This window comes from Cupressus sempervirens, chromosome 9 (genome assembly GCF_028749045.1).
Source record: "Cupressus sempervirens isolate cs-2001-9-10 chromosome 9, ASM2874904v1, whole genome shotgun sequence".
NCBI classification, from domain to species: Eukaryota; Viridiplantae; Streptophyta; class Pinopsida; order Cupressales; family Cupressaceae; genus Cupressus; species Cupressus sempervirens.
Window position 1 is genome coordinate 296,174,084 of NC_143126.1, and position 15,916 is coordinate 296,189,999.

The following is a 15,916-nucleotide window of genomic DNA, read 5'->3' on the forward strand; positions in this document are numbered from 1 at the left end:
ACAACGTTGCACTCCTTTCCCAGGAATTTTTGTGGAGAAAATTCTTCTCATTTCTGGTTAAAGCGTGTATCTTGTGGTGAATTACTCAATTAGCTCTGAATTGTTAACCACGACTTGTTCTATAACAAATATTAGTTCATGTTAGAGATTTTAATGGCTTGTTTCAGAAGTCATATAAAGATAAAACAAGTTAATGAAAAACAGTTACAACAAGCTTTGCCCTTAGCTTGCTTCAATGTTAGGGCATTAATATTATACTTGTGGTCCAAAAAAGGTAGGGGTTCCAAAAAAGTGAGCCATGTAATCATTATAAGGATTGGTAAATGTGAGGAAATTGTAACTTTTTTGAAGTGCAAAACAATACTGTCAAAATAAAAACTCAAAATCAACAACCTATTCACAAATGGCCATAGAAATGTTCCCCGCTTCTCTTATGTTCAACTGCACTCAGCATAGGGTTTGTGTGGCTCAAAATTTTCTTCTACCTTCCTTTTGTGGTGAGCTACTTCTGATTTTGCTTCTGTTTTAGGTCCATTGGTGGAAGATATGATCGTGGCTTCCTCCGATTGTGCCAAGTTTACGGCACCACCCTGTGACTTCAATTCTGTTTTTCTGGAAAGGTTCACACCTGATGTGGAGGATGCAGGGAAAGGTGGCCATCCAACCAGGGGTTGTAAAGAAACAAGAAAAAACAATACCAAATCTTTCATAGATGTGGTATGTTAGTATGGGAAAACATCCCAAGTGGTGGTGCTGGTAATATTAAAAAATCACAGGTGCTCTATAGGGTTATGATTAGACCCTTAAATCATTTGTAGTCATTCCTTGTTTTGTCCTTTGGGGAAGAAATCATAGAAGGTGGAGGCTATATCGTATAAGTCAACTTGATTAGTTGATTTAACTGTTTTTGGCTAAGTTGATTTGTACAAGCGGCTCACAACAAATTGGCAACCTCACAAGGAAAGTGATTTGGAGATCTATCCCTGCGCACAAGGTTTTCTATCATCAGTATTCAAATCCACCAATAGTCAAGATTTCTTTCTGAACAAGCAACTTTTAGATACAGGGAAATCACTTCTTGCCGTTGAAGCCATGGTACCTTGAGTTCAATCCCCTAACAGAATCATTGAATGGAATGCCAATTTAGATGAGACTTCCCAACCTTACTGTTAAGTCTTGGATCGATTCTTATTTCAAAGCTATTACAAATCTTTTGGGAGATTCCTGTTAATGCAAATTACCTATGCTTACAATCTGGTGGAATTTTATGTTTCAAAAGACCATTCAGCTCACATTGTTTCAAAGTTCGCAAATTATGAATGGAAGCAACTTTTGGATCATAAGGGGCTTCCTTTTTGGTGCAGAAAATGTTATGATACAGGACATATGGTGGCAAATTAGCCTATCCTCAGATCCAAACTAGCTATTAGGTTTAATGGTGGCCTTATGGCCCTCCTTAGCACTTCACAGATCCAGGTTCATTGCATGAATACTGCAACACTCAAAAACAATTGGAATCTCCTGGGCTCCAATCCTTCCTCTACCTTTTCACAAGTCAACTTGAGAATGTCCCAATGAAGTAAAATTTCATAGCAAGTTAGGAGTCTAAGTCTTCTTCTTGGTCTGCTAGTAGGGAAAAACTTGACATTGTGGCTTTATAGATGCCTCTTTTGAGAGTAAACCCTGAGTTCCCACCACTTTCTCTAAGAATTATGTCTCGTTTTCTAAATTTCACAGCAGGTATATCTTTTTTAGCAATTGACAAAGTGAGTGCCTCTTTTGGTTTTTTAGGACTATAGATTTCTCCTATGGGAGCCCACCTCTAGCTCCCGCAATGACTCGACCATAGTGAAAATAATACGAAGACTCCTACAATGGGCAATCTGAAATCAACTTTTTGTCCTTAGATGATTCCACTCTGATGAGGAGATGAGGTGGCTAGATGGTCTTTCACCTTACAATCTTCCCCAATGGCTTCTCTTGTCAATTTTGCACCCACTTAGGCCTCCTACTCATCAAAAAAGGTTTCCAACACTTCCATTCTCCCTTTAGAACATCTCCCATTGATCAAACAACCTCAAACTAGGCTTGTTCCCAAAGATACCTTAAGCCTTAGACCTTTACCCTTGCACAATTATAAGGTTGGTAGCCTTCTTGAGGTTTGATGCCCAACCTTTGTCTCTTGGTCCCAACTCTTGGATATGTTGTCCTAGGGTCAAAACACCCGCCTTCTATGCAATAATCAAGATTCAAAACATCCTCTTGTACGTGATCTCCTTGTTTTGCTCAATTAGGTTGACCTAATAGGAAATTTGTGCTCCAATTTTGGCTCCTAGGGTTTTAGTCAAATTTAAGGCCATTTTGAGATACCCTTTTCAGCCTTACTGACAATATCGGCAAATTAAAACTCAACTTCCCTATTTGACCCCCTTTTCTTCAAAATCCTCCTATTAGGCCTAGAGACCTAATTGCTTATGCAATCTGCAACTTTGGACAAATCTTGACTTGAGCAATATGGCAATGCTTCCAACATATCAAGATGGGTGGATTGCCTTTGTTATCAACCTTTCCACGCGCTCAAACCTCCGTCTTAGCCTTTTCACCAACCTACCAATGCCTTTTTCCTCCAAATTGGCTTGTCACATGTCAGATGCTAGGCCTAGGGCTTGGTCACAAAAATAGCCATTTGATGGGGCCACCCTACAACTTGTTTATTCTTATAGGACACGAGAAGACCTATTAATCCCCCAAGTTTCATAATTTTCTACTAGTGGATGATAGAACAAAACCCATGATTTTAACAAAAACTTCGTTCAACAAGGATTTTAGACCATAGTTCAACTCATTGTTATCGACAACTTATCACCAAACACAAAAGAAAAATATCGACAAATATAGGAGATAAGTCAAGAACTAAAAAAATTGCTTAAATTTAATTGGAAATGTTTTTTTTTGGCAAAATTCAATAAGGAGATGCATCTAATGAGTCAGTAACTGTGTAAACAAACCAAACAAACTGATCTAAGTATATATAAATGCAAATAGATACAAAATCCAATCCTCAAGTGGAATGATGATGGCTTGTAGCCATAGTCTAATAGTTTGAACTCTAAAGCAAACTAAAAATAGCAAATTATTTTTGTAGAACTATAAGCAAATACAAGTGTCAAGTACAATATCAAAATAGGCTACATCTTCCTCTTCCCCTTCCCAACAACTCTAGTAAAAACTACTGAGTGGGAGGGAGTTTGGCCCTAGAAGGCTGTTGTGGCTGTGGTTGGACCTCCATCTTGGATGTAGATAGTGTTGACACTGGCAATGCCTCCTCACTCTTAGAGCCCTCATCCTTCTCAATGCCCTCATCGGTGTCATCCTATCCCATTGTGAATCCACCCTCCTCAATAGCCTACATCTCCAAATGACAAATCTCATCGTTTGTGAACAATGGAGGCTGAACCTGTGATGTCCAATAACAGTAGGGATCTATGTCATCCAAATCAAGCGGACAATTTTTTGCTAACTCTACCTTTCTTATGAGCAACTTAAGGTTATAATGCACATAAACAAGGTCGTTGAGTTGTCTCTGTGCTACTTGTTCCTCTTTTTCATGTGAATGCCCTCGAATAAGCTCTAGTTACGCTCACAATTGGATGAGCTACATGGCTGATATAAGATGCAAAGGGCAAGCTTTTGCAGATGTGAAACATTTCCACCCCAATTTCGCCACCAAACATTTCCAAGCTAATTAGTAAAGAGCTAGGAAACAAGGTGAAAACATATTTTAGTAACTTAGTTTTATGTACTTATCATGCAAGCAAAAGACACCAATTTTTATCTACTTATAATGCAAGTGAAAGACACCAAAAACCCAAATATTGTACCTGGGGTTTGATTGTTCCTTCCTCTTCTTGGCAAGTCTAAGGATAAGGTGCCAATTTATAGGCGATATTTCTAACTTATAGGCGATATTTCCAGCTTATAGGCAATATTTAGTGGTGATATCTTGTAGTAAATTATTGCCTGGCCTAACTTATTGCGATAAGATGACTTATCGCCTACATATTGGCGATAAGTTGATCTATGTTTCAAAATTCAGACTACCTGAGACAAAAATGCTTGCCAATTGAGTTGTCTAGAAGATAAAGACTTGAAACCAAATGCAAATGGAAGAGGATTCTATCTAGTTTCCTATCATAACAAGTAGTTGCACAAATCAATCCAATTTGAATCGATTAGAACACGAATTGTATGGGAATTGCATAGAATACTCCTTGTTTTTATTCACACAATCACCAAAAACATCAACAACCAATATGTCCTCATGCCTTGAGGCTTATATATGCTTATTATATCTATTCCTAATGGCTCCAACCAGTTTTTGAATTAGGGGACCGTTGGGTATTTAGTTTTGCAAAAAATGAGAAAAAAGTTGCAAAGTTGTATGATGACAACTTTTGCAACTTTTTTGCATATGCACCATAATGCTTACCGATAACTCCAAATTGGTCACATTTGGTCTATTTAGGACAAAAATGACTCAAATGCGCCATCACATCATGATTTTGGCCTTTGTAGCCATTATTATAACTTTTTGGCCTATTGGCCCTAAATGTCCGTAAAGGAAATTTTGGTCCCAAATTGGACTATACCTTATTTCTTCCTATAACAAGCTATGGAAGACTTCTCCATGAGACGTTGGACTATGTCATCATCCCTCTTTGATTGACATCTACTGATGGGTTGTGGTTGACAGGAGGGTGCTTCTACACCATGCTCCCATGATAAAATAGGTGAGGTGGGAAAAAATTAATAGTATAATGTCCCCATTTTTGGCCTAGGTTTGTGGAGAGGAACTAAGATAATTAATTGAATTTATTAATTACATTTAAGTTGAATGTTTTATAATTATTATTATTAAAGTGACTTTACTTGGGGCCAAAAAAAACCAAATTAGTTATCTTTTAGGATAATCATTTAAAATTGATTTTTTGATTGAAGTTCCAGAAAATTACACAAGGGGTTCTAGAAAGACAATGTGGAAATTGATTTGGTACATTCTTGATCATGCATTTTTGGTAACATTCTCCTTGGGAGTCTAAGCTTTCGTTTACCTTTTCAGTTTTCAGCCTAGGATGAATTACCTAAGGTGGATATTGGTTTTTGTGAACAAAAATCCTCTTAGCTGATTCTGGATGAATTCATTCAGAGTTCACATTGGTTTTTGTGAACAAAAATCCTCTTAGCTGATTCTGGATGAATTCATTCAGAGTTCACATGTTCGTTTCATTGGAGGAATACTCATTTGAAGCAAATTGATTTATCTTTTAGATTCACAGGTTTGCTAGGTTTACAGGTACACATTTATTGAGTTCTGCAGGCAAATAAATTCTCTAAAAATCAATGTTGTGTGTGCCAAGGAAGAAAGATCAGACATTTTGTGCAGTGTGTGGGAGTGGAAACAAAGTCATATTCTTGTGTTGTGTGTGATATGGTGGAAAGATGAATTTAAAAAGAATCCTGTTTGCTGAGACCTTGCCCAGCTGTACCATTTTAATTTTGTAGGATAGTCAAGAGAGGGGCCATACATCCGAAATATTTCCTAAGGTGGTTATGAATATTTGATAGGCTTACAAGACTTAAAGAAGCCTGCCACAGCCACTTAGAATTTACTTAAGCCCAATGCAGTGGTGAAAAGGGAAGTCAAAACATTATTTAGAGGTGCTGCCGTACAAGTTGGGAGGTGCCATACCATGCCAAGGGACAGTCATAATGGGGAGTAAGGGAACTTGTGATTGATGTTTGGATATTCAGCAATACAGGTCAGCATTTTTAGACTTAAGTTATTGTTGAATTATCAAAATTATTACTGCTGTAAGAAATTTCTGAATTTATCATTTTATAACAGTAATATAAAAGACTGCCTGTTGAGTATATCATGTAATAATTTTAAATCAAATTGTAAGCAATATATGTTAAGTTAGAAAGCTGGTGGTATGATGATTAATTGTAATATTTCTTTCAATGCAAGTTTGAACAAACCCAGAACAGCTGGTGTGCAAATTGTTTCACGAAAAGCCTGTGAGCTAGGATTGGAAGTTTCGCAAGGTTATTTGAGAAATTTTGATTAGCAGAAGACAATAATGCTAGAACATGCATGTGTTGGCAATTTGGCTAAGGTAGGTTAATAGGTGTTGTCATTAATGGCAACATTACGAAGTATAAAGGCCACTAAGGATAAAGGTTAAGTTCAGTATATGTGAAACAAGAAATTAAGTATGAGCAGGAATACAGTGCATAGGCAGACTGTTTTGTTCGGGGAGCTTCATAGAAGACATATATAAGTATGTGGGGTTAAGGGAATTTAGTTTGGACATCTGAGAAGATGTATATGCAAGGCCGCTAAACATTATGATGAGATTTGAATATATTTTGATGAGTTTTCCAGTAATAGGTTTCATATCGTAGAAACATAGCAGTTGGCAGATCATTGGCATTTTGGTCAAGGAATTGTTTTGACTTATCAAAACAAGAACTTGACAAGGTAGTGACTAAATCCTAGATGTAACCCTCACGTGGCAGATTTTAAGTTGGAATATTGGTAACGTGTGAAGATATGTAAGGCCGACAGTCTAAAGATTTTGGTTTAAAGGAAGAACTTTTGATTAAGCCATGTATGCAATTGTATTGTAATGATATAATTGTATTATGTGCACTTTGTTAGTACTATGCAGATGCGAAATTGATGATCAGAGCAGAACAGGCTGTTGTATGAATATTTTGTATTCAAAGAACTTCAAGGACTGATCAGATATTAGAGAAATCAGCACAGTCAAGGTTTTGGTAATGGATAACTTGTAAAGTTGTGTATGCTTGTTTCGGCAGTGAGCTTAGCTTATATGTTGTGTACTGTACTTACAACTCCTAACAGGGTTGAGGCTTCTGACAAGGCTTAGTCCTCTAACAAGGACAGATACACTATATGAATGCAATAGACTCCTAGCAGGGCCAATATCTTTCACAAGATACCTTTGGTTATTGGATCATTTTGTGGGTACCATCCCCACTGGGGTTTTCCCTTGGCCAGGGTTTCCCTAGTTAGCAAAATATGGTGTTATAATGAGTTTTTCTTATGTTGTGCATGGTATTACTTTTCAGTTTACTCATATATGCAAGTTTAAGGTTTGTAAATGATATCCATAGTTGGACAAAAAGTTGTTTAAAGTGCATAACTGATTCATCTCCCTCCTCCAATTATATTGTTGGACTTTACTTTCTAACAGCATTATCCCTTATGATGACTTTACAAATCTAGAGAATATTCCGTACAATATATCACACGTATTTTTTCTTAGTTTTCTCTTTGGAATTGTGTTGCTTTGTGGTTCCACTCCATTGTATCAAAGGTCCAAAGCATATCCATATATTTTCATCTTTATTAATATAATACTTATGGACCACCTCTTATCTTATTAACCAAATTATGAATTTCACAGAAGGCCATAGCTTTTAATATTACTAGTATTCATCATCATTAAAAGGTTTAATGATCAAGACATGATTATATAGCAACCAACATAGTTCGCAAACTCTGCGAGTAATCTCTGAGTTGTCGAGTACTCTATTTTTTTTGTTGGGCAAGTTTTCACAAGTTTAACTCTTGCATTTTGATAGGCACAAAAAAATATGGATAAAAATGTTGGCACAGTTAAAACACTGGTTAAAATATGTTAGTCACATGTTTTTGCTACAACACCGTGCTTTTCTTTTTTGTGATGTCAATTTTCAAATTAATACATTTAGTAATTGAGTTTTATTAAAAAATGTTTTTTTAAGAGATTTTAATTTTTGGTACTTTCTAAGTTGTTGAGTTCTGCTGAGTTTTTGTCAAGTGTTTGCCAGGTTTTATCCTAGTTGGGGCTTGACGAGTACTCTTCGAGTCCAAGTCTCCGAACTATGGCCATCAATAGTCAAACACTTGTGATTTCAAAGTCATGGTTGTGGTTTTTGACTTCCACAGGGTGGAAATCCTAAGTCAAAATAAAGAAAACTCCAACATTAGTGCCTTCCAACTATTCTAGGGGTCCTAGTGGAAAGTCTGGTCCTATCCTGACTTATGGCATATTTGAAGAACCAAAGTGGTATTGGTGCCTACACTTGCCTCTGTTGTTGGCACCAATCCAAGTAAATAGCTACCTTTAGGGGAGGAAAATTGATTGAATTCGATTGAATGTGTAGCAATTTTAGTTTTTGCATGTATTTTATAATTTTATTATCAATAATTTGATTAGTTTTTTTCGGCAAAAAGGCCTGTACCTTATTTTTGTGCTCATGTAGTATTAATATTTGCTGGGATGTGTGCAGAGCTCTACAAATTCCTGTTTGTGGCTCCCTGTCATCTAATTTATTTTTCTGCATAAGTTTTTGCATTTGGACAAGAGTTGTTAAGGTTTTTGGCTGCTCTGGATTGAACAGCAATGTCTGTCACACTCCAAGATGAACCCATTTTTCTCTCCGGATCTCTTAGAGTTCGGATAAGAAATCATAGATCCGGTGCTCTGATACCATGTTGAAGTTGACAGTTAACTGCACAACTCCCAAAAATCAACTGCCACCAAAGGTCTATCACATCTGAAGAGAAGCCATAATTGATTATATGCAACCTTAAGAGAGATTGATCCAAAGAGGAATCTAATATTAAGATTGTGTTGTAATAAATTTGATTGATTACATTTAATACAAATAATGCTTCTAAAAGCATAAAGATAAAACCCTAGATCCAAACCTAGGTGAGGATTAAATTAGAGAATGATATATGCCCTCATCTTGTGAGACTAACATGACCTATATATAGCTCAATCTAATAATAGAAAAACACTCCATTAAAGTACACACACACATTCATTAGTATACATATATGCACATATATATACATTTATATATACACACATACACACACACATAATTTGTATATATATACATACATACATATATATGTATGTGTATATGTGCATACATGTGCATATCAGTATATATATGATACACACAATTTGTACTTATGTGTACACACACACACACTCACACATATATATATATGCACAAATTATGTGCATCACTCACACACACACACACACACACGTACGTCTCAGACATTATTATTTTTATTTTTTATTGGGCTATATATATGATATATTCTGTTAATATATTTATCAGTTACCTCTATATATAATTTTTTATGTACACTTTTAGTTACATAATATATCATATGTTCATATATAATATTGATATTATCATATGATATAATATATAATATACATTTGCTATGCTTAGTGGGCTTGTATATTATGAGTGCATATAACTCAATGGTGAGTGCATATAATTTAATGTTTCCTTGCAATATTTTTGCATGGCTGCCGCTTCCATATTTTTGCAGTTAGTTTTTTACTACCGCCTTGCTTTCTTGTGAGTGCGTCTTATTTAGGTGTGTCCCGATGGTGAGTGCATATAATTTAATGTTTCCTTGCAATATTTTTGCATGGCTGCCGCTTCCATATTTTTGCAGTTAGTTTTTTACTACCACCTTCCTTTCTTGCGAGTGCGTCTTATTTAGGTGTGTCCCAATTTTTGTTTGGTATTTCTCATCCTCTCTTTATTTTAACATTGATGTAAGTTGTATTTTTTTTGAGTTTCTTTTTCTTTCCTTTCTTTGAGTGTGATGCTTGTGGCCCCTTGTTCAACCACCTACTCTATTATTCTATATTTTCCAAGCTTGGTATGTGTACATTCTCTCTTGCCTTGGTCCCTTTATCTTTTGAGTCAATCTTCATTTGCAACTTACTTTGTTTTGCATTTCTTGCTCTTCATCCTGATGATGGATCACGTAGTGTGATTCGAAACATTGGTAAAAATCTTAACACAATCAAAACCAGAAACAAATCACTCAATACAATGGATTGTGGAAATTTGATCTCTTTAACTCCTACCATTAGCTCAGGCGTAATAAAGTAATAAGGGGCCTAATTAGATATGTGATTATTTAGGTGATTACCCTAATTACTTCAACAATTACTTGAGATAAGACACCTAATGACTTCAGTAGTTTACAACTTTAGCCATGTAAAAAATTGGGAACCATCATATTTTTGAATAGGATTTTATTTCAATAAACCTGCTATGATTAATGTTCTAATCTTCAACGCATATAACTTGTTAATTTTTTCCAATGTTTTTGATTAGATAAACAGGTTTTAAGGGACCCTGAAACCCAAGAGTTAAAACAATAACAAGGCTGAAAATAAGTGTGAAAAGCCCAGCCAAAAGAGTTCAAGTTCAAAGGCTGATAATAAGCACAAGGCCTAGCCGAAAAACAAAGAACATAGAAAAGACCAGGAACAAAAACAACAAGAACCAACAAAGGCAAAAGCCCTGACAAAAAGCCCAAAAAAGGCACAGATAGAAACAAAAGAACAGGCAGTAGATTAGTCCTCGTTCTTTCTCTCCAGCTCTTGCATGACTTGAGCAGCCTCATAGGCCATCTGGTTCTCCTCAGCCTCTTGCTGGTGTGCCCTTTGATCCTCCTGGTCCTGATCATTGTTGATGTTGTCCTTTGCAGGGTCGGCCACCAGTCTGGCTTTTTCCCTGTCTTTTCCTTCCTCATCTTCCTTCATGACTCTGTCTTTGATCAAGCCAGTTAGAGATATGATGTTGTTGTTAATGGAGCTTAGTAGCGAAATCATCTGGTTCGAGAGATTGTGATTGTAGATCTCGAGGTTGTTAATCCTTCTCTTAGCCAGACTGAGCCTCTCACTGTGGCCGTCTTTATTATTAGAATCCGCTCCATTCCTGTTTTCTTCCATATGACACACCTGCTCTTTGACCTCCTCCAGCTCATGGAAAAGCCACTTGATTGATCTGAAGTTATCAATCATACTGTTGCGGGCATTGTTCAAGAGGTTCATCCCAGTTTCCCTTGCTTTATTTGAAATAACCACAATCGCCGGGTTTATGAGTTCTTCAAGCTGCGGCCCTTCTTGGTTTTCCACGAGGACTTGCAGGTTCAAGGCCTCTCTAAAAATGCCCATTTTCGAGGTCCTAACATTAAAGTTTTTCCAAGCTTTCCTCTCGTCTTTAACTTGCACCTCCACTCCCTCGGTCTCAGAATCCATTTTTTGCTCCTCAGGTTGGGCTTGAATATGGATAGGAGAAAGAGGCAGCGAAGACATATCCAGTTCTTTTTGCATTCTCTCATCCTCCAGACCCTCCCTCTTGCGTTTCTTCCCTCCCCTGTCTTCCTTATTTTCCTCCTGCATCTCCTTTTCCTCCTCTTTCGTCTCCACATCCCCCTCATCATCGCTGTCAACCTTCTCATCCTTCACAGGTTGCTTTTGCCCATGAACCCTAGGGCTTTTTCTACTAGGGGTTATGGAAGAAGGCAAATTCTTGACCTGATGGGTGACTTTTTTTACCAGCGGAAGAAATCCTGCCATCCTTAGAGCTTAAGCTCTAAATATCATCCGAGTCTGAAGAGAAGCTGGGACTTCCAGAGGTCACATTCTCAGTCTGAGGGGGGGGGGGGGGGGCATTGCTTACTGTCTGAGCCTTAAAGTGCTCATAAATAAGCAGCAAGAGCCCCTCATGCAGAGTGGGGTTATCAGTGGGCTTCTTTTTGAAGTTATCCACTGCCTTGCTCATGGAAGTTAAAAAGTAAAAAGGAAAAGAAATTTTACAGCTGTGCCGAAAATGATTCAAAAGAACAAAGTGGTGGGTATGAGCCCGACCAAACCTAGGGTCTAGAGTAATATACTCGATTATAGCTCTCAGAACATACCTCCATAGTTTCTTCATGGTATCAGGAACACAGTATGTGTCAATCTTCTTCAGGGCTTTCAGTTCCTCGGCATCCTTCACAAAATCCCGCACAGCGTTAGCCGAGAGCTTCTTGTCCTTGAAGAACTTAAAACCCTCAATCGGGATTTCAGAAACGGTCAATATCACCTCTTTAGTGATCATGAAAGAAACCCCGTTCACCTTAACTCTGCCATCCTTCCATGATCCAACCATATTGTTGGTCACCTCCGGATCAAATCCATGCAGTTTCGTAATGTATCTGGGAATCCCGCCCTGATCTAGCTGCTCCCAAACTTTTTCCTTGCTCCTCCATTTCTCTATTTCACCCACCGGCTCCTTTTTGCACCTTTTGCCTACCATATCTGCACTCTGCACACCCTCAATTCTCATATGCACCTCACACTGTAACTGATAGGAACCTCTGTGTATGAGCAGAATGCAGAAAGAATTAACCTTTCTGTTGCTCCTATTGCAAATGCAAAAAACGACCCACAAAGTGTGTCGAATAGTTTGTAATAAATTACAGCAATTACGATTTCCCATGCTACCTTTTTGGGAAGTACCCTTTCCCCTTAATCCATTCATACTCATAATTACACATTGATCTTCTCCGTACTTCCTTGGATCTTGTCCAGTTTGATCATGCTTTTGACATTCGCCGGCAAACTATTTCTGGGATGCCATGTCATTATTTGGTTTGCGCCGACCCCTATATTAGCAAACCTGTCGGCTACTGGGTTAGCTTCTCGGAATATATGAGTGACGTGGACTCTACTGAATTTGGCAAGAGTCTCACATGTCTCATCAATAAGATTTGCAATCGACCATGATGGCTGAGAGTTGCCTTAATACATTTTATAATGTTGTTCGAATCCTCTTCAAGCCAAAGGTTAGTAACTCCGATTTCAAAAGCCAGTTTGACAGCATTACACGTGGCATTTGCTTCTGCAAAGTGGTTGGTTTGAAATCCCAGTGGGAGGGAAAAAGCCGCAATACCATCGCCATTTTCATTCCTTATTATGCCTCCACTTCCTGAGGAGCTAGGATTTCCCTTGGAAGCTCCGTCGAAGTTGGCTTTATGCCATCCTTCTGGGGGGAGAAGCCATTTGGCTTCCTGTCTTTTCGTCTTTCTGTCTTTTGCCTTCTCCTTTTTTCTGCCACCTAATTCTATATCTCCCCCTTTCCTCACTAAATAGTTTTCCTTAATGTTAGCAAATATTTTCTTCCCTATCACTATAGTTGGCTCCTCTTTATCTCTGAAGATTCTGTTGTTTCTCTCCTTCCAAATGCTCCAACAGAGATGAGGCAGGATCCAAGAACTTAATTCTTGAAGATCAAACCTATTGAACATGCATTTCCATTGACAGAAGAGATCCAGAAGGTTAAAAGGCACACACCAGCGGAAGCCCAAGTCTTGGGTGAGGAAAACCCAAACCTCCTTGGAGAAGGAGCAATGAATGAACAAATGATTGCCGGTCTCCGTCTGATCTTTACATAACACACATCTGTTGGGCATAATATGACCTCTTTTAATGAGGTTATCCTGGGTGAGGATTTTGTCCTGTAGAGCCAGCCAATAGAACATATTAATTTTTGGAATGAGGCCAGGGATCCAAGCCCTCGACCAAGGAGGAACCTCATTTAATCTCCAAAGGGCCGAATACCCAGAGGCAACAGTATATAGCCCGTTGGCATTATCTCCCCAGAGCAATTCATCCTTGTTGTTATTTAGGGCCATAGAGTTTAGCATTATCATAATAGGATTAAGATCTTCAAAGATGACGGAAAGGTCTATCCATCCCTGGTCGTTCCTATAGTTACTAACTTTCTGCCCAAAATGGTTGATGCAGTCAGTCACCCAGACCTGATAGCTGGGGTTGTTCATAAGAGGGCCCTGAATAAGCCAGCGATCGGACCAGAACTGGATATCCTCCCCATTTCCCAATTTCCAAGAGACTCTAGAATTTGCCAGGTCCTTGGCTTTTGAAAAACCATTCCAAACAGCGGATCCTCTTGGGATATCTTCACTGAAGAGGGTAAACTGTTTAGAGGGCCTCTTTATGTACTTGTTTACCAAAATGTCTCTCCATTCCCCTGTGCTGCTGAAGATACGCCATATTTGCTTAGCCAAAAGAGCCTATGTTGAGGTGAGTTAGCTTCCTGATGCCAAGACCTCCCTTTCTGTTTGGGAGGCAGACTTTTTCCCAAGCAACTAGGGGATACCTTTTATTCCTTTCAGCCCCCATCCATAAGAAGTCTCTCTGAATTTTTTCCATCCTCTCAGCAAATTTCACTGGGATCAGAAAAAGGCTCAAAGCAAAAACAGGCAAGTTCTGAAGGGTGGATTTCACCAATTGGCATTTTCCAATGTTTAGAGAATCTGTCTTATATTAAAGTTTGAGCCCTTCCAGAAATTTTGTGTACTTATATTTTTTAAATCGCCGCACGTGCACACACACACATAATGTACATTTCTAAAAGATTTAATTATACTCCTTGTAATGTATATAAATAAGCTGATAATGGTAAAAACTTGTCTGTGCAGTTATGCAGGCAGACAAATCAGTAGACTTGCTACTTCTGCCAGGTAATTGGTACTTATGATTGAACTTAATATTTTAATCTTTTCAACTTTAAGGAGAAAGCATAATTATGGACTGTGGGCATCATATGTGAAAAGCATATTAATCATGAGTGGTAGCATCAAAAGAAAGAAGAAAACTTTTGTCCACCTTCTAATCAGCTTTGGAATTTTCTATGGGTTTCAATCTGGAAGGACTCGCATTTGATCGTTCTGGAAGACGTTTGGGTCGAGGTGGAGGGTAAGATTAATTCCATATGCTTTTTCATTCAATTCACTTATCAACCGATGCAAACCATAGTTATGTTACAGATGTTTAGTTTTTTACTTAACCAATTTCTGATTTTGTATTTCATTATGAAAGATATTATGACCATTTTATCAAAACATACCTGGAGCTTGCTGGAAAAAGAGGTTGGCAGCCCCCATTACTAGGTAGAAATATTGAAATGATTCTCTGTTAAGGTGATATTTTATCTGTTTTCAAGGTTTTTGTGGTAATTGTAATAATGTTTTCATATTTCTGCAGTTGCATTGGCATACTCCACACAGATATTGGATGAAGCAATCCCCATTTCTGCTCTCGATGTTCCTGTTGACACTATTGTTTCACCATCGGGTGTGGTCTCCATAACCTCAAATGCTTTGGAAAGAATGAAATAGGAATCATAAGTATTCTTTTTAGGGAAACTTTACCACTTCTGAATTTTATCACAGCTTTACCTCAACTGTGGTCAGTGCCAAGTGGTATTTATTAGGTGATGGATCTCTCATCTGGTAGAGATTTTCCCTCACGTAAATAAACAGATCATTGAATTTCTGCTTTTATTGGAAGGAAAATAGCAACACTAAGAACTTATTTCTATAAACCTAGATAGCCAGAGTTTGGCTATTGTGGCCTTGCAATTGAAATTTACCCTGCTGAAAACCAAGCAGATGTATATTTACCCCCATTTGATTACAGGATATTCTTCAATATCAGATTGTATTTGTCGTTCTGTGTTCAAATTGTCAAAGCTTTTTTGGATGAAAAGCTTCCACTCCCTTTACCCAGAGAATATTTTACAATGTCGTCCTTCAAAAATCTTCAATGGGTTATGGAAGAACATCAATAATACTTGCCCATGGCTTTGGCATGATAACATTGTGTATTTTCCCTCTCCATTTGGAATACTAAAAAGACTAAGACAATGAAAATCATTGTGATTGGATGGAAGCCAATTGGATTTTAATTAATTTTTCTTGCATATCAGGCTTTCTTTTAATGTTTCTGTTATATGTTACCATATAAGAGGCTCTAAACAGAACAATTAGACTTAATTAGATTCTGCATATTCTGACCGATGATATGCACCTGTATACAGTATATCACTAATCCATACAAAATGAGCAGCAGTTTATTGAGTTAAATTTATTCCAAATGCTATCAAAACCATCGAGCCACGGATGATCTAATAGCTATTATAGGCAATTGTCATAGTTCTGTTTTTT

At 37.7% G+C, this 15,916-nt stretch overlaps 1 protein-coding gene across 2 annotated transcripts in view; it reads left to right on the plus strand.

Annotated features, from left to right (window-relative positions):
- Positions 1-15,672, plus strand: part of LOC149538572 (5-formyltetrahydrofolate cyclo-ligase, mitochondrial-like) — a 46,342-nt gene extending 30,670 nt beyond the window's left edge. Inside the window, exons 4-7 of one of the 2 annotated variants that reach the window (XM_089799879.1) lie at positions 14,390-14,431; positions 14,621-14,666; positions 14,790-14,860; positions 14,955-15,672. In XM_089799879.1, the coding sequence (XP_089656005.1) occupies positions 14,390-14,431; positions 14,621-14,666; positions 14,790-14,860; positions 14,955-15,088 (293 nt within the window). In that variant the 3' untranslated portion in view covers positions 15,089-15,672. The remainder of the gene's footprint in view (positions 1-14,389; positions 14,432-14,620; positions 14,667-14,789; positions 14,861-14,954) is intronic. The other variant, XM_089799880.1, reaches the window with a different exon arrangement.
- The last annotated feature ends 244 nt before the right edge of the window (positions 15,673-15,916 follow it).